At 45.6% G+C, this 20,001-nt stretch overlaps 1 protein-coding gene and 1 long non-coding RNA gene across 2 annotated transcripts in view; one reads left to right on the top strand and one right to left on the bottom strand.

Annotated features, from left to right (window-relative positions):
- LOC121006142 overlaps positions 1–20,001 on the bottom strand; it is a 978,004-nt gene that overhangs the window by 791,680 nt on the left and 166,323 nt on the right. The window lies entirely within an intron of this gene.
- Positions 1–20,001, top strand: part of LOC121006139 (alpha-N-acetylgalactosaminide alpha-2,6-sialyltransferase 2-like) — a 103,339-nt gene that overhangs the window by 76,726 nt on the left and 6,612 nt on the right. The window contains exon 8 of the mRNA XM_040439087.1: positions 17,476–17,575. Within this exon, the coding sequence (XP_040295021.1) occupies positions 17,476–17,575 (100 nt within the window). The remainder of the gene's footprint in view (positions 1–17,475; positions 17,576–20,001) is intronic.

A 20,001-nucleotide genomic window follows, 5' to 3' on the forward strand; every position in this document is an offset into this window, starting at 1 on the left:
TATGGAAGGCTCCAGGGTGACATTGAAGTCGCCGCCTAGAATCACCATACCTTCCTTAAAGGTGGATAACAAGCCAAGGGTCTGAACGAGCCAAGCAACCTGCCCTCTGTTGGGAGCATATACAGTTGCCAGGGTAACAGGAGTGTCAGCGATAGTGCCCTTAACAAACAGGTAACGACCCTCAGGGTCCGAGGAGACGGCAGAATGCTTAAAGGGGAGCTGTTTGTGGACCGCTATGCTGACACCCCTGCTAGCCGAACTATACGTGCTGTGGAACCATTGGGAAAACCTTTTGGGGGGCTATTTGGGGGTCTTACCCTCTCTGAAGTGGGTTTCCTGGAAGAATGCTATAGACACTTTATCCCTTTGTAAAAGGGCCAGGATTTGGGACCGCTTGCAAGGCTCGTTCATTCCCCGGGCGTTCAGGGAGGATATCACAACGGACGACATTCTATAAGTGAGAGACAATAATCAGCATCTACATAGCCTCTATATGACATCTGACTACAATGGGGAGGGTGAGACACAAGAGGGAAGGAGGGGAGACAAACGGTTAATGAACACAACAATAGTGCAAACAAAGCTTGTAACAGAAGCTCCACTGAGCACCTGACTGTGAGGCGACCCTTTCTCATCACGGCTGCCAGCCGGGGTCTGTCAGGTGGGGGGTCCCGCAGAGCTAAAGAGGGCCAATGACTGACCATCAAAAGGGGAAGGGTGACCCGTAGGTAAAGCCGGGTTAACCCCTGCAAACTAAGGTGAGAGCAGGGAGTGGGAAATGACCAGACCATGGTAATAACCATAAAAGCCTGGAAGAAGAGGGATCCATTATTAACCAGTAAACAGACAATAAGGCACAGAGTCCCGTATACTTAGAGTGGAACTGGAACAGAAAACGCAGAGAACCTCTTCACGGTCCTATATTCAGGTCGGAGCTTGAGCAGAATTTTCAGCCCTGGTTTTGGGCCCTTTTCTTGTGCGGACGGAGCGCCATTCACCTGCATGGGGTGGCGGTAAGGGTGGGTCTTCTAGATCCGCCGGCATCCACGAGGGTATCTTGATAGGGGTTAACCCAAGCTGGGACCAGCTAGCCTGTAGATCCGTCGGCGAGCGGATAGTGATTTGGCGTCCGTTTCTAAGGACTGCAATGCCAAAAGGGTACAGCCATCTGAATGGGGTGGCAGCAGCTTTAAGGGCGTCCAGGAGTGGGCGAAGAATACGCCTTTTAGCCAGTGTGGATGGGGCCAGATCTTGGAAAAACAGGACTGGCGTACCTTCATGCTGTAGCTGCTCCGCTTCTCTGCCGGCTCTCATCAGTGCGGCTGTATCGACATAGCTGAGGAGGCCGCAAATTACATCGCGAGGAGGATCTGTAGCTTTCGGTTTGGGCCTAAGCGCTCGATGTATGCGCTCGATTATTATCCGATCCGATTTTTCGGCACCCAGAATATTCGCGAATATTTCGCGAGCAACTTTATCAAGCGCCTCACTGGCAATCGATTCCGGGAGGCCTCGAATCCTCAGGTTCCTCCTGCGGCTGCGATTCTCCTGATCCTCAATTCTTAGGAGAGCTTCATTTAGCAGGTCGGTGTGGGATAGGATCACATTGTATGACTTCTCCTCTCTCTGCAGAGCAGCTTCCTGTGCGCTCTCCAGGTCAGACACCGACACCCCATATTCCTCAGGTCTTCCTTTATTTCAGACAGATCCTTTTTTATAGGGGCTAGTGCTGAGTTAAGCACTTCAAGAAGTGCAGCTTTAGTGAAGGATCTCCCCTGTCTGCGCGATTTGCAGGTAGAAGCATCAGAGACACTCCCGGCATCTGAATCCTCCTCCATGTCAGATAGCTGAGCCGGGGCCATCTTAGGTGTCTCAGCCGACCGGAGCTTCGGGTGTTTTCTTAGATATTGGTCCATATCTGGTTGTCTGGACCGAACTGGAGTGGGATCTGCTGGATCCTTGGATCTATCTTTACCCACTTTGCCCATTAGAGCGGTGCTGTAAGCTGATTATAGGGGTTAAAACACCGGCAAGGTTGAGGAGCTCAGAAACTAGCAGCCATTCAGCTACACAGCCAGGCTCCGCCCCCATAGTAGTTATATTCTTGTACATAGGAGCGGTATTATAGTAGTTATATTCTTGTACATAGGAGGCAGTATTATAGTAGTTATATTCTTGTACATAGGAGCAGTATTATAGTAGTTATATTCTTGTACATAGGAGGCAGTATTATTGTAGTTATATTCTTGTACATAGGAGGCAGTATTATTGTAGTTATATTATTGTACATAGGAGCAGCATTATAGTAGTTATATTCTTGTACATAGGAGGCAGTATTATTGTAGTTATATTATTGTACATAGGAGCAGCATTATAGTAGTTATATTCGTGTACATAGGAGCAGTATTATAGTAGTTATAGTCTTGTATATAGGAGCAGTATTATAGTAGTTATATTCTTGTACATAGGAGCAGTATTATAGTAGTTATATTCTTGTACATAGGGGCAGTATTATAGTAGTTATATTCTTGTACATAGGAGCAGTATTATAGTAGTTATATTCTTGTACATAGGAGCAGTATTATAGTAGTTATATTCTTGTACATAGGAGCAGTATTATAGTAGTTATATTCTTGTACATAGGAGCAGTATTATAGTAGTTATATTCTTGTACATAGGAGCAGTATTATAGTAGTTATATTCTTGTACATAGGAGCAGTATTATAGTAGTTATATTCTTGTACATAGGAGCGGTATTATAGTAGTTATATTCTTGTACATAGGGGCAGTATTATAGTAGTTATATCCTTGTACATAGGAGCAGCATTATAGTAGTTATATTCTTGTACATCGGAGCAGCATTATAGTAGTTATATTCTTGTACATCGGAGCAGTATTATAGTAGTTATATTCTTGTACATAGGAGCAGTATTATAGTAGTTATATTCTTGTACATAGGAGCAGTAATATAGTAGTTATATTCCTGTACAGAGCAGCAGTATAACAATAGTTATATATGTACAAGAATTTACCTACTATAATACTGTCTAAAAATAAAGCTCCATACACAGTGCCCCCTAAATATAGTACCACATGTTCAGTGCTCCTACATATAGTGGCACACACTCTTTGCATCCAATAGATAGTGCCCCATACTCTGTGCCCCCTGCATATAGTACTACACCCTTGTACCCCCAGTATATAATGGTACACACTCTGTGCCCCATGTATATTGTGCCACACATGCTGTTCCCCCAGTGTATAGTGCCACAGACTCTGTGCCCCCTGTTTATAGTGCCTCATGCTCTGTGCTTCCAGTGTACACTGCTGTAGACTCTGTGCCCCTTGTATAGAGCCACAGATTATATGACCCCTGTGTATATTGCCTTATGCTAGGCGCCCCCTGTATATAGTTTCACATATTCAGTACCCCCTGTATAGAGTAACATAGTTTATAAGGCCGAAAAAAGACATTTGTCCATCCAGTTCGGCCTGTTATCCTGCAAGTTGATCCAGAGGAAGGCAAAAAAAAAACAACCTGTGAGGTAGAAGCCAATTTTCCCCACTTAAGGGGAAAAAAATTCCTTCCCGACTCCAATCAGGCAATCAGAATAACTCTCTGGATCAACGACCCCTCTCTAGTAGCTATAGCCTGTAATATTATTACACTCCAGAAATACATCCAGGCCCCTCTTGAATTCCTTTATTGTACTCACCATCACCACCTTCTCAGGCAGAGAGCTCCATAGTCTCACTGCTCTTACCGTAAAGAATCCTCTTCTATGTCTGTGTACAAACCTTCTTTCCTCCAGACGCAGAGGATGTCCCCTCGTCACAGTCACAGTCCTGGGGATAAATAGATGATGGGATAGATCTCTGTACTGACCCCTGATATATTGATACATAATAATTAGATCTCCCTCAGTCGTCTTTTTTCTAAAGTGAATAACCCTAATTTTGATAATCTTTCAGGGTAATGTAGTCCCTCATTCCAGTTATTACTTTAGTTGCCTTCCTCTGGACCCTCTCCAGCTCTGCTATGTCTGCCTTGTTCACAGGAGCTCAGAACTATACCGAATACTTCATGTGTGGTCTGACCAGTGATTTGTAAAGTGACAGGACTATGTTCTCATCACGGGCATCTATACCCCGTTTGATGCTAAGCATTATCTTATTGGCCTTGGCAGCCGCTGCCTGACACTGGTTTCTACAGCTTAGTTTGCTGTTCACTAAAATTCCCTAGGTCCTTTTCCATGTCAGTGTTACCCAGTGTTTTACCATTTAGTATGTACGGGTGGCTTGCATTATTCCTTCCCATGTGCATAACCTTACATTTGTCAGTGTTAAACCTCATCTGCCACTTATCTGCCCAAGCCTCCAATCTATCCAGATCCCTCTGTAGCAGTATACTGTCCTCTGCAGTATATAGTATATACAGTACAGACCAAAAGTTTGGACACACCTTCTCATTCAAAGACTATGAAGGCATCAAAACTATGAATTAACACATGTGGAATTATATACATAACAAACAAATGTGTCATATTCTAGGTTCTTCAAAGTAGCCACCTTTTGCTTTGATTACTGCTTTGCACACTCTTGGCATTCTCTTGATGAGCTTCAAGAGGTAGTCCCCTGAAATGGTCTTCCAACAGTCTTGAAGGAGTTCCCAGAGATGCTTAGCACTTGTTGGCCCTTTTGCCTTCACTCTGCGGTCCAGCTCACCCCAAACCATCTCGATTGGGTTCTTGTCCGGTGACTGTGGAGGCCAGGTCATCTGGCGCAGCACCCCATCACTCTCCTTCATGGTCAAATAGCCCTTAATTTCAAAGTTTTCCCAATTTTTCGGCTGACTGACTGACCTTCATTTCTTAAAGTAATGATGGCCACTCGTTTTTCTTTACTTAGCTGCTTTTTTCTTGCCATAATACAAATTCTAACAGTCTATTCAGTAGGACTATCAGCTGTGTATCCACCTGACTTCTCCTCGACGCAACTGATGGTCCCAACCCCATTTATAAGGCAAGAAATCCCACTTATTAAACCTGACAGGGCACACCTGTGAAGTGAAAACCATTTCAGGGGACTACCTCTTGGAGCTCATCAAGAGAATGCCAAGAGTGTGCAAAGCAGTAATCAAAGCAAAAGGTGACTACTTTGAAGAACCTAGAATATGACATATTTTTAGTTGTTTCACACTTGTTTGTTATGTATATAATTCCACATGTGTTAATTCATAATTTTGATGCCTTCAGTGTGAATCTACAATTTTCATAGTCATGAAAATAAAGAAAACTCTTTGAATAAGAAGGTGTGTCCAAACTTTTGGTCTGTACTGTATATATATATATATATATATATATATATATATACACAGTATACCGTCCTCGTGTCAATTACTTTACACAGTTTAGTGTCATCCGCAAAAATTGATACTTTACTATGCAAGCCTTCTACAAGATCATTAATAAATATATTGAAGAGAATAGGGCCCAATACTGACCCCTGAGGTACTCCACTAGTAACAGTGACCCAATCTGAGTGTGTACCGTTAATATCCACCCTCTGTTTTCTATCACTGAGCCAGTTACTTACCCACATACAGACATTTTCTCCTAGTCCGAGCATTCTTATTTTATATACAAACTTTTTTTTATTTTATTTTTTATTCTTTATTTAAGAAAATTAGAAAAGCCAGATACAATAGTCACATTTCTCAGCAATTATGGTGGGTAACAAATATGAATGCTGAGAGGCGACTAGAAAGAACATATACAGTACATTGTATCTTATTCAGCAAGGTATGATTAGTTTACATGTGTCGAAATAAACAGCAAATAAGCAAATGAATGCAGCATGGTATTTCCTATTCGGCAGAGCATGAGAGGTCTTCACTTCACCACATGAATATACTACGGACAGGGGTAAAACAGACAACAGCTGGAAACTTGGGTGTGGGACGAACTGAAACAGTAGGGGAGGTGGGGAGGAAAGATACAGAAAGTTTAATCCACAGAGAGAATACCTGGGGGTGGGGGAGGGAGTCTCCTCTAGGTCAGTAATGGCCGATACTCTGGGGTGTCTTGGAACACAAACCATGGGGTCCAGGAAGTAATGAAGGCCTCGTGTGTATTTTTCAAGAGAGCTGTCAGTTCCTCCATTCTCCGGATGTCTTCAAAGATCCCAAAGATCCATAGAGGGAGTGGAGGGAGACTTCCATTTTACTGGAATGCAGGTTAGAGCAGCGTTAACCAGGTGACGCAGGATTGACTTGTTGACCAGCCTCGTAGGCAAATTCGAGGGGAACAGTAAAAAGAAACCAGGGGTATTTGGTATGGAAAATGGAAAGATTGCGGCTATGGTCCTGTAGACCGACTCCCAAAACTTCCTGAGTTTACTACAATGCCAGAAGATATGAATCAGAGAGCCTTGTGCTGACTGACGATGCCAGCACAGCGGAGAGGCAGAAGGAAACATTTTATGAAGGCGGGTTGGGACATAAAACCATCTAGACAGTATTTTGTAACCCGCTTCCTGGAATTTGCTAGCTATTGAAGGATTTGTGAGTAAAGCGGTATAGTCTTGGCCACTGGTCAGAGGGGATGTCAACCTGTAAGTCAGAGGCCCATCTGTCAACGTAGGGAGGGAGAAAATCCGGTCTGGGCGTCACCAAAGCCTTATAGAATACAGACTGAGAGTGGCGGTATACACCCGATCCAACATATATTTTTTCAAAGGGGGTGAGAGGTCTATCCAACCTTGGGGACGAGGGGATAGTGGAAAGGAAATGAGACAGTTGCCTAATTCTCCAAGGTCCCAATGCACATGGGTTTGTGAGTTTCAGTAGTTCTGTATATGTAAACCATCGTCCTGAAGTTCTAAAGTAAGGGGCTCGACAGTTACCCCCTAGGAGCCAGTTTATAAAAGGGCCAGGGAAGCAGCTAGCTGGGAAATCTGGATGTCCTAGGACTGGAAACAGTGGGGATGGCGTTGGTGAGATCATGTCCACACTAGCGTTTTTGTAGAATTGAAGTAGGGTAGGGCCTATGGTGGGGCGGGTAAAGAGTGTAGTAGGGATCAGAGACTTAGCCCAGGGTAAGAGAGCAAGGTAGGACTGGGAACACTGCTGCTCAATGGTAACCGATTGTTTAAAAAAAGGGTGACGGCACCAGTCCATGATTCGTTGAAGCATGGTGGCTGCATAATATTTGCAGAGATCAGGTATCCCCAGGCCCCCCTGTCCCTTCGGGGTCTGAAGTAGGGAACAGGCCAGTCGCGGTCACTTACCCGCCCAGATAAACCTAAAAAGATCTTGGTGAGCAGTTACAAAGAAACTTGGAGGTAATTTTATAGTGAGAGTCTGAAAGAAGTACAGCAGACGAGGCAGAACGTTCATCTTAAATATGGCACACCGGCCAAACCATGTATAAAGTCCCTTCGACATTCTCTTAAGATCCTCTCTAATCCGACCCAGAATGGGGGCATAATTCCTGCTGTATACCTCTCTCAGATCCCTTGGGATCCAAGTACCCAGGTATTTGACGGTTCCGACTGTCTATCTAAATGGGAGAGAGACTGTAAGGGTCGATTCCAATGAGCTGCTAATGATATATTTAAGGCCTCTGACTTTTGGAAGTTGATTTTCAAATTGGCTAGAATGTTAAACGTGTGGAACTCTGCAATCAGATTCGGGAAAGAGGTCATGGGCTTGGTGATCGTAAACATCAGGTCATCCGCATATGCGACAATCTTAAATTCCTGGGAGCCCACGGAGAGGCCTGTGATATTGGGATTCATCCCCACCTTTTGGAGCAGGGGCTATAGGGTAAGAACAAAAATCAAAGGAGAAAGAGGGCAACCCTGACGTGTCCCATTTCTTAGGTCAAAAGCGGATGATAATACACCATTAACCTTCGTAGAGGCAGTGGGGGAGGTATAGAGGGAACGGATCCAGGCCGTCATGGAATCGCCTATGCCCACATGCTTCAAGACTGCGAAAAGCCATGGCCAACATACTCTGTCGAATGCCTTTTCGGCATCCATGAACAAAAGACAGAAAGAAGAGCGCTGTAATTTAGCATGGTGAATCAGGTTCAGCACTTTGGTATTGTCGCGAGCCTCTCTAGATGGGATGAAGCCCACCTTGCCGGTATGGTATGGATAAGACCTGATAAGAAAGGGACAAGGCGCGTGGCTAGAATTTTTGCAAACAGCTTGAGCACCTGATTGCATACTGATATATGTAGTGCTTCTGGTGCCGTACGTGTATACATACCTTAGTATACACTGATATGTACAAATGTGAACGGCGACTCACTGGGCTTTGACGTCGCACATCGACTGTGGTGTGTGGGGTCTGCACAGTGATTTCGTCCATTGGATGATGCACAGTTACAGATAGCCATATCTTGGGCTACCTGTGCATCCTTTATGACATATTTATTGATGGCGGCCTTCCACCCACACCATTGAGTATCTATGAATGTGGCTGGTTCGCTGCTCTCTTTACTGGTTATCTATACTTGTTTTTCTGTTTTGTGTACCTAGAGCAGACCCCACAGTAGGGAACCCTCAGGATCACAGGGTCTACTCAGGTGTTACAAGGAGGTTCCAGAATACGGGATCGCTCTTATCAGGGCGGCTATTCCGTTTGCAGGCAGGGCTATTTAGCCCAGGGCCAGGAATAGGGTCAGACTAGATTCCACCTCTGTCCATACCGTCCATCTTTGACCCGTATTATTCTGGACGATCGCAAGTATCATCTTCCGTGTCATCAAGGATATATCCTCTTTTTGTTCTTTTCTATGTATGTTTTGTGGGAGTTTTTGTTATTTTATATCTAAATTAGATTAAAGGCTACGTTTTAAACAGGTCGTTCCCTGTGATTACATGCAAACAGCTTGAGGTCTACATTTAGCAGTGAGATAGGGCGCTAACTTGCAGAGGCAGATGGATCCTTTCCCTCTTTGTGTATAACTGTAATATGTGCGTGTGTCATGTCTCTAGGGAGTGGACTACCTGTTGCTACCATGTTTAATGCCCTAGTGAGCGGGGCCCTTAGAAGAGGTAGGTATTTTTTCTAATAGGAGGCTGATAGGGTCCTCTGGACCCTATCTGGACCAGAGGCTTTACTGGGTTGCATAGATTTTAGTGCTTCAGTTAATTCCTACTCCGATATTGGTCTGTCCAAGTCCGTGGTATCCTCCCGTGGAATTTTCAAGAGACTCGAGTCAGATAGGTATTTGCACATGGCTAATGGTAGAGATGGGCTGTCAGGGTTTGAGCAAGGTAAGTTATATAAAGCCTGATAATATTGAGCAAAGGCCTCTGCTATCCTAGCTGGGTCATTTAGTTTGGGGCCCTGTGGAGTGGCAATCACTGGTACATAGTTTCTCGCTCTCTGTTCCTGAAAGGACCTAGCTAGTGTCCTGCTACATTTATTACCAAATTCAAAGAAGTGGCGTCTGCCCCTAGTTAACATGGTTTTGGTGCGTATATCAAGTTTCTCCTGAGCCTTTAGCAAGGCAGAACGGGAGGCTAGAGCATGAGATTGTTTATGCGAATGTTCCATGCGGGAGACTTCACATGGAGCATTGCATGATCTGAAAAAGTCATAGAATCAATGGTGGAAGAGGCGAGGAGGGGTACCGCAGAGTGCCGTATAAGGAAATAATCTAGCCTAGAGTACACATTTCTTGCTGGGGAATAGTAGGTATAATCTCTAACATCCGGATTAACCGCCCTCCACACGTCAACCAGCTGGTGGGAGTGAAGGAGACGTTTGATGCGATGGAGATAGGAGTAAGCCAAATGAGAGGCACCTCTGGAAACATCTACCAAAGGGTCTATGGCAAAATTTAAGCCCCCCCCCCCCCCCCCCCGACCAGTAGCGTGCCCTCCGGAAAACCATCAAGTTTCAACAGTATTCCTGCTAAGGCCATAAGTTGGTTGGTATTGGGTTGGTATACATTGGCAAGGGTATAAAGATGTCCGGCTAGATGACCCTTTACAAATAGGTACCTGCCATTATCATCTATCTGGACGGCTCCCAATTCCCATGGGGCGGTTCTGTAGACTAGTATGCGCACCCCCCTTGATTTCGAAACAGAGTAAAAACTATGGTAAGCATCCAGGTACCTGGGTGATCTAAACAGGGGTAGATCGCCCTTGCGGAAGTAGGTCTCCTGTATGAATGCAATTTGTACCTTCTTGCCGGAGAATGGAGGATGTTCAACCCATTGGCGTTGATGGAAGCAAAATTGAAGGTTGACATTATCCTGACCTAAAAAAATAAAATAAAAAGGGGAGGGGGGTTAAGGAGTGATAAAGGTAAGTACAAAAGGTTAGGGGGGACGACACAGAAAGGTTGACCCAAGGGTACTTTCACACTAGCGTTTTTGTTTTCCGGTATTGAGTTCCGTCACAGGAGCTCAATACCAGAAAAAAACGGATTAGTTTTATCCCCATGCATTCTGAATGGAGAGCATTCCATTCAGGATGCATCAGGATGTCTTCAGTTCAGTCCCTCTTACGTTTTTTCGACGGAGAAAATACCGCAGCATGCTGCAGTTTTCTCTCCGGCCAAAAATACTGATCACTTGCCGGAATGCTGGATCTGGCATTGAAGTGTATTAGTGCCTGTTCCGGCAAAACGGATCCGGGTTTCCGGTCTTTTAAAATACATACAAATACAAAAAAAATTAATACCGGATCTGTTTTTCCGGATGACACCGGAGAGACGGATCTAGTATTTCAATGCATTTGTCAGACGGATCTGCATCCGGATCTGTCTGACAAATACCATAAGTTTGCGTCCGGATTGCGACGGAACTGCCTGCCGGAATCCTGTAAGTGTGAAAGTACCCTAATAGGAGATATATACAGTAGATTAGCTTTGTAAGCCAAATACTCGGTCCAGCTAATCTAGAGCGGGTAGAGTGAGAAAAATGGAGTAGTTAAAGGAATAGAAACTAACAAAAATTATGTAATACATACAGTACAGACCAAAAGTTTGGACACACCTTCTCATTTAAAGAGTTTTCTTTATTTTCATGACTATGAAGGCATCAAAACTATGAATTAACACATGTGGAATTATATACATAACAAACAAGTGTGAAACAACTGAAAATATGTCATATTCTAGGTTCTTCAAAGTAGCCACCTTTTGCTTTGATTACTGCTTTGCACACTCTTGGCATTCTCTTGATGAGCTTCAAGAGGTAGTCCCCTGAAATGGTCTTCCAACAGTCTTGAAGGAGTTCCCAGAGATGCTTAGCACTTGTTGGCCCTTTTGCCTTCACTCTGCGGTTCAGCTCACCCCAAACCATCTCGATTGGGTTCAGGTCCGGTGACTGTGGAGGCCAGGTCATCTGGCGCAGCACCCCATCACTCTCCTTCATGGTCAAATAGCCCTTACTTTCAAAGTTTTCCCAATTTTTCGGCTGACTGACTGACCTTCATTTCTTAAAGTAATGATGGCCACTCGTTTTTCTTTACTTAGCTGCTTTTTTCTTGCCATAATACAAATTCTAACAGTCTATTCAGTAGGACTATCAGCTGTGTATCCACCTGACTTCTCCTCAACGCCACTGATGGTCCCAACCCCATTTATAAGGCAAGAAATCCCACTTATTAAACCTGACAGGGCACACCTGTGAAGTGAAAACCATTTCAGGGGACTACCTCTTGAAGCTCATCAAGAGAATGCCAAGAGTGTGCAAAGCAGTAATCAAAGCAAAAGGTGGCTACTTTGAAGAACCTAGAATATGACATTTTTTCAGTTGTTTCACACTTGTTTGTTATGTATATAATTCCACATGTGTTAATTCATAGTTTTGATGCCTTCAGTGTGAATCTAATTTTCATAGTCATGAAAATAAAGAAAACTCTTTGAATGAGAAGGTGTGTCCAAACTTTTGGTCTGTACTGTATGTAACCAAAACAAAAGACTTGGCGAACCTCCAGGTGCCCACAGTTGAGCAGACTGAGAGTTTCTACATCGGGAGAGGTAAAGCAAATATAGTTGCATCCCTTCCCCTAGGCCAGAAGTAACAGAACACCAGATAACCTCATGAGGAGGTCAGATTATATCTGGAGGCTTTATATACTAACCTTTTATGTGGTACAGTGTCAAATGCTTTGGAGAAGTCCAGATATACCACATCCATTGATTTGCCGCTGTCAAGTCTAGAACTTACCTCCTCATAGAAACTGATTAAAATTAGTTTGGCATGACCGATCCCTCATGAAGCCATGCTGATATGGCGTTATTTGCTTATTTCTGTTGTGATGCTCTAAGATAGCATCTCTTAGAAAACCTTCAAACAGTTTACCCACAACAGATGTTAAACTTACCGGCCTATAGTTTCCGGGCTCGGTTTTTGGACCCTTTTTGAATATTGGCACGACATTTGCTATGCGCCAATCCTGTGGAACACTTCCTGTCAGTGTAGAGTCTGTAAATATCAGAAATAAGGATCTGGCTATGACATTACTAAGGCTACTTTCACACTTGCGTTCGGAGCAGATCCGTCTGGTGTCTGCACAGGCGGATCCGCTCCTATAATGCAAACGCTTGCATCCGTTCAGAACGGATCCGTCTGCATAACTGGTTTTTACAGATCTGATTTTTCACTTTGTGAAAACTCAGATCCGACAGTATATTCTAACACAGAGGCGTTCCCATGGTGATGGGGACGCTTCAAGTTAGAATATACTAAAAGAACTGTGTACATGACTGCCCCCTGCTGCCTGGCAGCACCCGATCTCTTACAGGGGGCTGTGATCCGCACAATTATTGTGCGAATCATAGCCCCCTGTAAAAGATCAGGTGCTGCGGGGCAGGAGGGGGCAGACCCCCCTCCCTCCGCTGTATTAAATGTGACCAGTGCGGCCCCCCTCCCTCTATATTCATTGGTGGCCAGTGCGGCCCCCCTCCCTCCCTCTCTAGTATTAAATGTGACCAGTGAGGCCCCCTTCCCTCCCCAGTATTAAATGTGACCAGTGCGGCCCCCCTCCCTCTATATTCATTGGTGGCCAGTGCGGCCCCCCTCCCTCCCTCTCTAGTATTAAATGTGACCAGTGAGGCCCCCCTCCCTCCCCAGTATTAAATGTGACCACTGCGGCCCCCCTCCCTCTATATTCATTGGTGGCCAGTGCGACCCCCCCTCCCTCCCTCCCCAGTATTAAATGTGACCAGTGTGGCCCCCCTCCCTCTATATTCATTGCTGGCCAGTGCGGATTCCCAGTATTAAATGTGACCAGTGCGGCCTCCCCTCTCCCCCCCCCTAATTAAAATCACCCCCCCCCCCCATCATTGGTGGCAGCAGAGAGTTCCGATCGGAGTCCCAGTTTAATTGCTGGGGCTCCGATCGGTTACCATGGCAGCCAAGACGCTATTGCAGTCTTGGCTGCCATGGTTACTTAGCAATAAATAGAAGCATTATACTTACCTGCGAGCTGCGATGTCTGTGACCGGCCGGGCGCTCCTCCTACTGGTAAGTGAAAGGTCTGTGCGGCGCATTGCCTATAGCACAGACCTGTCACTTACCAGTAGGAGGAGCGCCCGGCCGGTCACAGACATCGCAGCTCGCAGGTAAGTATAATGCTTCTATTTATTGCTAAGTAACCATGGCAGCCAAGACTGCAATAGCGTCTTGGCTGCCATGGTAGGCCACCAATGAATATAGAGGGAGGGGGGCCGCACTGGTCACATTTAATACTGGGGAGGGAGGGAGGGGGGGCCGCACTGGCCACCAATGAGTTAAATACAGGGGGGGGGGTCTGCCCCCTGCTGCCTGCCAGGCAGGGGCAGTCATGTACACAGTTCTCAGTATATTCTAACTTGAAGCGTCCCCATAACCATGGGAACGCCTCTGTGTTAGAATATACTGTCGGATCTGAGTTTCACGATCTAACTCAAATCCGATGGTATATTCTAACATAGAGGCGTTCCCATGGTGATGGGGACGCTTCAAGTTAAAATATACCATCGGATTGGAGAAAACTCCGATCTGATGGTATATTAATAGGGGACTCCTGACTTTACATTGAAAGTCAATGGGGGACGGATCCGTTTGAAATTGCACCATATTGTGTCAACGTCAAACGGATCCGTCCCCATTGACTTGCATTGTAAGTCTGGACGGATCTGTTTGGCTCCGCACAGCCAGGCGGACACAAAAACGCTGCAAGCTACGTTCGGGTGTCCGCCTGCTGAGCGGAACGGAGGCCAAGCGGTGCCAAACTGATGCATTCTGAGCGGATCCGCATCCACTCAGAATGCATTGGGGCTGCTTGTGAGAGCCTTCAAACGGAGCTCACAAGCGGAACCCCGAACGCAAGTGTGAAAGTAGCCTTAATTCTCTCAGGATACAGGGGTGTATGCCATCTGGTCCTGGCGATTTGTCTATTTTAATCTTTATAAGGCGCCGTTGTACTTCTTCCTGTGTCAGACAGGACACTTTTAATGGGGAATTTACTTTTACATTCTGCATTTCATCTGACAGTTTATTTTCTTCAGTGAATATAGTGGAGAAGAAAAATATTTAATAGCTTTGCTTTCTCATCATCGCTCTCTGCAACTCCCCCCTCATTACTCTGTAAAGGGCCGACACCTTCAGATTTATACTTTTTACCATTTATATAATTGTAGAACATTTTAGGGTTAGTTTTGCTCTCTTTGGCAAAAAAATCTCTCGTTCTCTAGTTTGACTGCTTTTATTTGTTTTTTACATATTTTACTTTTTTCCTTATAGTTTTTCAGTGCTTCCTCCCTACCCTCCTGTTTTAGTGATTTAAATGCTTTCTTTTTGTAATTTATTGCTTTCTTTACAGTTCTATTTATCCACATTGTTTTTTTCTTGTTCCTTAACCTTTTATTCCCATAAGGTATGTACCTCTCACAATGAGATTTTAGGATGCTTTTAAAAATATCCCATTTTGTGGCGGTATTTTTAGTCCCCCATAATAACTACCTCATTATGATCTGCCGCCTCGTCTATCTCGTTTATTAGTAGATTTTCTGTGGACTCTGGTATATTAGGTGGTTTATAATAAACTCCTATTAGTATTTTATGTTTGTTTTTGCCTCCATGTATTTCTACCCACAGTGACTCCACATGTTCATGTCCCTCACTCATATATTCCCAGACTGTGGGCTTTAGACAGGACTTTACATAAAGGCAGACCTCCTCCCTCTCTCCAGTTTTGATGATCCTTTCTAAACAGACTGTAACCTTGTACATTAACTGCCCAGTCGTAGCTATCATCCAGCCATGTCTCAGTTATTCCCACTGTCATAGCTATCATCCAGCCATGTGTCAGTTATTCCCACTGTCATAGCTATCATCCAGCCATGTCTCTGTTATTCCCACTGTCATAGCTATCATCCAGCCGTGTCTCAGTTATTCCCACTATGTCATAGTCCTCCTCACACATCACTAATTCCAGTTCACCAGTTTTATTAGTCAGGCTTCTGGCATTAGTATACATACAATTAAGAGGTTTATGTATTATTTTTTATTTTTTACCCTACACCCTTTCTTTCTGAACTGTTCTAGTCCCTCCTTCCATTCCTCCCCCAGTCCCACTACCTCGCCCCCGGTCTCTATCTGCACTGTCTTCCCATCCTATAACGTAATTACCCTCCCCCCCAGTCCCTAGTTTAAACACTCCTCCAACCTTCTAGCCATCTTCTTCCCCAACACAGCTGCCCCTTCCCCATTGAGGTGCAGCCCGTCCCTATGATAGAGCCTGTAGCCAAGTTCTCCAGGAACCCAAACCCCTCCTTCCTACACCAGTTCTTGAGCCATTTGTTAATCTCCCTAATCTCCCGCTGCCTTTCTTGTGTGGCTCGTGGTACAGGCAGTATTTCGAAAAACACTTGCTTTGATGTCCTTGCCCTAATCTTTTGAACTATATCCGTAAAATCATTTTTAAGGACTCTCCACCTACCTCTAACTTTGTCATTGGTTCCGATATGGACCATGACCGCTAGATCTTCTCCAGCCCCTCCCAGTAATCTGTCAACCGGATCCGCGATGTGTCGAACTCTAGCGCCAGGAAGACAACACACCGTTCGACGATCCCGGTCTTTGTGACAGATCGCCCTATTTGTACCCCTAATAATTGAGTCTCCCACTACCAGCACCAGTCTGGCCTGCCCTGCTCTCCTGGTCCTCTGCTTACTGGAGCTGACATTCCCCTGACTGGCAGAGGAAGGGTCCGGCTGCGGCAGTGCCGTCCCTGGATTGACATCCCCCTCATCTGCCAAACGTGCAAACTTGTTGGGGTGTGTCAGATCAGGGCTAGCCTCCCTGGCACTCTTCCCTCTACCCCGCTTTCTAACTGTTACCCAGCTAGATACCTCACTTTCCTGAGCCTCCTCGCTACCATCCTCCCCCTCATCTGGCCCATAGAGTGCTTGCTCGGTGAGAAGCAACTCTTTTCCAAATTGTCAACGCCCCTCAGTGTTTAAACTCACCCTTTTAGATACTCGATGTGCGATTCCAAACAAGCAATTTGCTTACATTTTGAACAAAGATATACACCCTCAGACGGCTGTTCCAGGACTGCATACAGCAGACAAGATGTGCACTGGACTGCGCGTCAATAATGGAACACATACTAGATGGGGATTACACGAAGAAAGCGAAAAAATACAATACAGTGCAGTGATAAGAAACTGATTACTGTAGTCCCCTCCTAAAGTCCCTGAATCTGAAGTCACGTCATCTAAAGTCACACACTTAATACAAACGCACACTGGAACTCAAACACGCGAACGCTCACAAACTCGCGTTGTTTGTCTACTTGTATCAGGGCAGCTCTCAAACGAGCCTGCTTTTTTTTCCCCTCTGGATTCTGTGGCCCATGCAGATAAAGCCATACACTCTGTGCCCCCTAGAGAGTCTCCACCTCTCGATAGCGCCAAGTACTCTGTGCCCCCATAATTGAAAGATACTCACCTTTCCGCACGCACACATTGTCATCCCGGCCTCTTCTGACCAGGCCTGCTCTTGCAGAACAGTCACATGTGGCACAATGGCATCATCGCACCACAATAAAGCTCTGGCAGAACACCAATAGTTCCCTTGCCCAGCCAGCGCTGAGGCAGCTGCCCACTTGTATCTGTGAGTATTGGGTGCAGATACAATTGAGTGCTGGAAGACCCAGGAGCCTGGTGACCCGACCTGCGAGAGTGGACAGCTCTGCCCATGGTGCCATAATGTGGCCATACTGAGCTAAACAAACAGTGCCATACCAACACTTCAGTAGTGACTAAGAGCTATAAATTGCCCACTGTGCCACACAGTGCCATACTTTGGCCTGATACAACAGTGTGCACACAATGCCATACTGTTGGCAGACAAATAGGGCTCATGTGCTATCAGTTGGCGCCACTCGTGGCCTGAACATCTGGTGCATCCGCCATCAACCTCCAGCTTAATTTATACTGCTTTACTTTCCCAGGTTCCTCAATGATCCAATTTTAAGGACAACGAGTCGCGACATTTATCGGGCATCTACAGGAGCCTCTCTGCTGCTGGCTGCTATACACACTTGTGACCAGGTGAGGGAGCACTTCATTGGGAGGCAGCATGGTTACCCACTAGCATTATATTAATTATGCCTTCCCTATCTGCTCTGCCATATCCGACATGTTAGAGGGGTTTATCTGTGATGCTCGTATGGGAAGGGGGCCTGTGGGTTTGGGGGTCTCCATGATTTACATTATTATTAAAGTCATGGAGAATAGGAGCCTATTGCTTTGCAGATCATGGGCTCAGAGGGAGTGTGGCCAGCTGTAGTTGACCCCATCATTTGTCACGATATGTAGCATGAAGAGCCCCCAGTAATCAAAGGTTATTCCAAAATGTCTTAGCGATATTTCCTTTTCCTTCACTGTCATGAGATAGTGATATCAACCCCATCTGCCCTAGACTACCAGGGCTGCTGATATTAACTTCTTACCTAGACCACCAGGTATGCTGATATTACCCCATCTGTCGTAGACCACTAGGAATGCTTACATTAACCCCTTCACAGCTGTAGACCACTAGTAATAATAATAAAGCAGGTCCGGCACTCCAATATTGCAGTGAGTTTTTCTTTTTATCTTCACTCTGTGACGCGTTTCGGCACCGGCCAGTGCCTTTGTCAAACAGTGAAACACCACCATAGCAAACAAACTTAAATACCCCGCCAAAATCCCAAAACCCCGACGTCACGTTGTTAGGGTAACCAAATAAACAATGAAGTCACAGCTGAAGGTGCGTGTGGAATGGAGATCAGCAGTCATCTGCATCGGTGAGCTCCGGAAGAAAAATGAATCATCTCACGGTCAATTGCGCTGTAACTCGAAACCCTACAGGAGTTCACATCATCCATTAACTCGATCAGAACTGATCTCCAGTTCACATTACATTGGGATATGCAACGTATTTCATTCCTGGACACTTGGGTTATCAAGGGGGAGGGCGGTAGATGCAAGACAGATCTTTTTGTTAAAAGGGGTATTCCCATCTTAGACAATGGGGGGCATATCGCTAGGACCCGCGCCTATATGGAGAACGGAGCGGAGAGCGCTGTGGCTGGAGGACCCCCGATTTCCCAGGGTCCGTCCACCACCAAGCGCTAATCCTCGCCTCTCCCATGGAAGTGAAGGAGAGCGCACTGCGCATGCGCGGCCTATGCTCCCATTCATTTCTATGGGGCAGACGGCAACAGCCGAGCCAGCGCTCAACTATTTTCGGCGGCCCCATAGAAATGAATGGAGGGTGGCTACGCATGCGCAGTGCGCTCTCCTTCACTTTCGGGGCTCCGTTCTCGATATAGGTGCGGAACTCGCGCCTATAAGACAATGGGGGCATATCCTAGCGATATGCCCCCATTGTCTGAGATGAGAAAACCCCTTTAAGAGCACAGATCGCGACAGTCTACTAACATACATCAGCAACTATCCAGCAGCCATTAAAAAATCTCTTCCCTATTCCCAATTCCAGCAAGTGAATCGGATAATCAGTGACCCAGATACTCGGGGGGGGGGGGGAAAGGCTAGAAGACATGACAACTAAATTCAAGCAGAGAGGGTATCCCGCACAATTACTACAACAACAAAGGGAAACGATAAATACACCACAACCAACAGACCACAAGGCAGATGAGGACTGATATACTGGGATAAGGGGGAGGAGCTGTTACCATGGCTTCCACATTGTTATGTTTTTTTTTCTTTGCTGCTATGGTAGATTCAGTAAAGAAAGTCAAAGCAATAGGAGCCTCCGTGTCTTGTTATAAAATCCCTGAGTGAATAGAGCGAGATCGGTCATCAATAAACACTGGAGGGTTGTAACCAGATCCTACCCATCAGTGGACGAATTCACAAATCCCCCAATGATCTGTTGTAAGCGAGCCGTGAACATACGGGATCGGATTACAGGAGCGGACATAGGCAGTAGTAGAGGGGAACCAAGACAAAGGGTTCTCTCCACAGCCAAAAAAGGCTTCATTCACACGGTCAGTGTTTGGTCAGTGATTTCCATCAGTGATTGTGAGCCAAAACCAGGAGTGGATCCTCCACAGACATAAGGTAGAAGGGAAAGATCTGCACCTGTTCTGTGTTTTGGACCCGCACTTGGTTTTGGCTCAAAATCACTGATGGAAATCACTGACCAAACACTGACTGTGCGAATAAGGCCAAAGGCACCTTTCCATGTTTAAGTTGTATACATTGCTCTAGTGTCATAAAAGGCTCCCATGTGATACACCCACATACCGGGGAGAGGACCCCCTACACCCACATACCGGGTAGAGGACCCCCACCCGCCGTTTCTTCACATGTGACAGTAGATTTATCATTTACACTTTAAAATGGATTGGTTTATGTGGGGGAGAAATCCACGCGGATGAAGGAAAGACTACTACCGACCCCACATCATTTCCACACAATATATCCGGATTGTGGAGGAGGTACCGTTACCCCGACGTGGAGGGAAC

This window comes from Bufo bufo, chromosome 6, assembly GCF_905171765.1.
Source record: "Bufo bufo chromosome 6, aBufBuf1.1, whole genome shotgun sequence".
Lineage (NCBI taxonomy): Eukaryota > Metazoa > Chordata > Amphibia > Anura > Bufonidae > Bufo > Bufo bufo.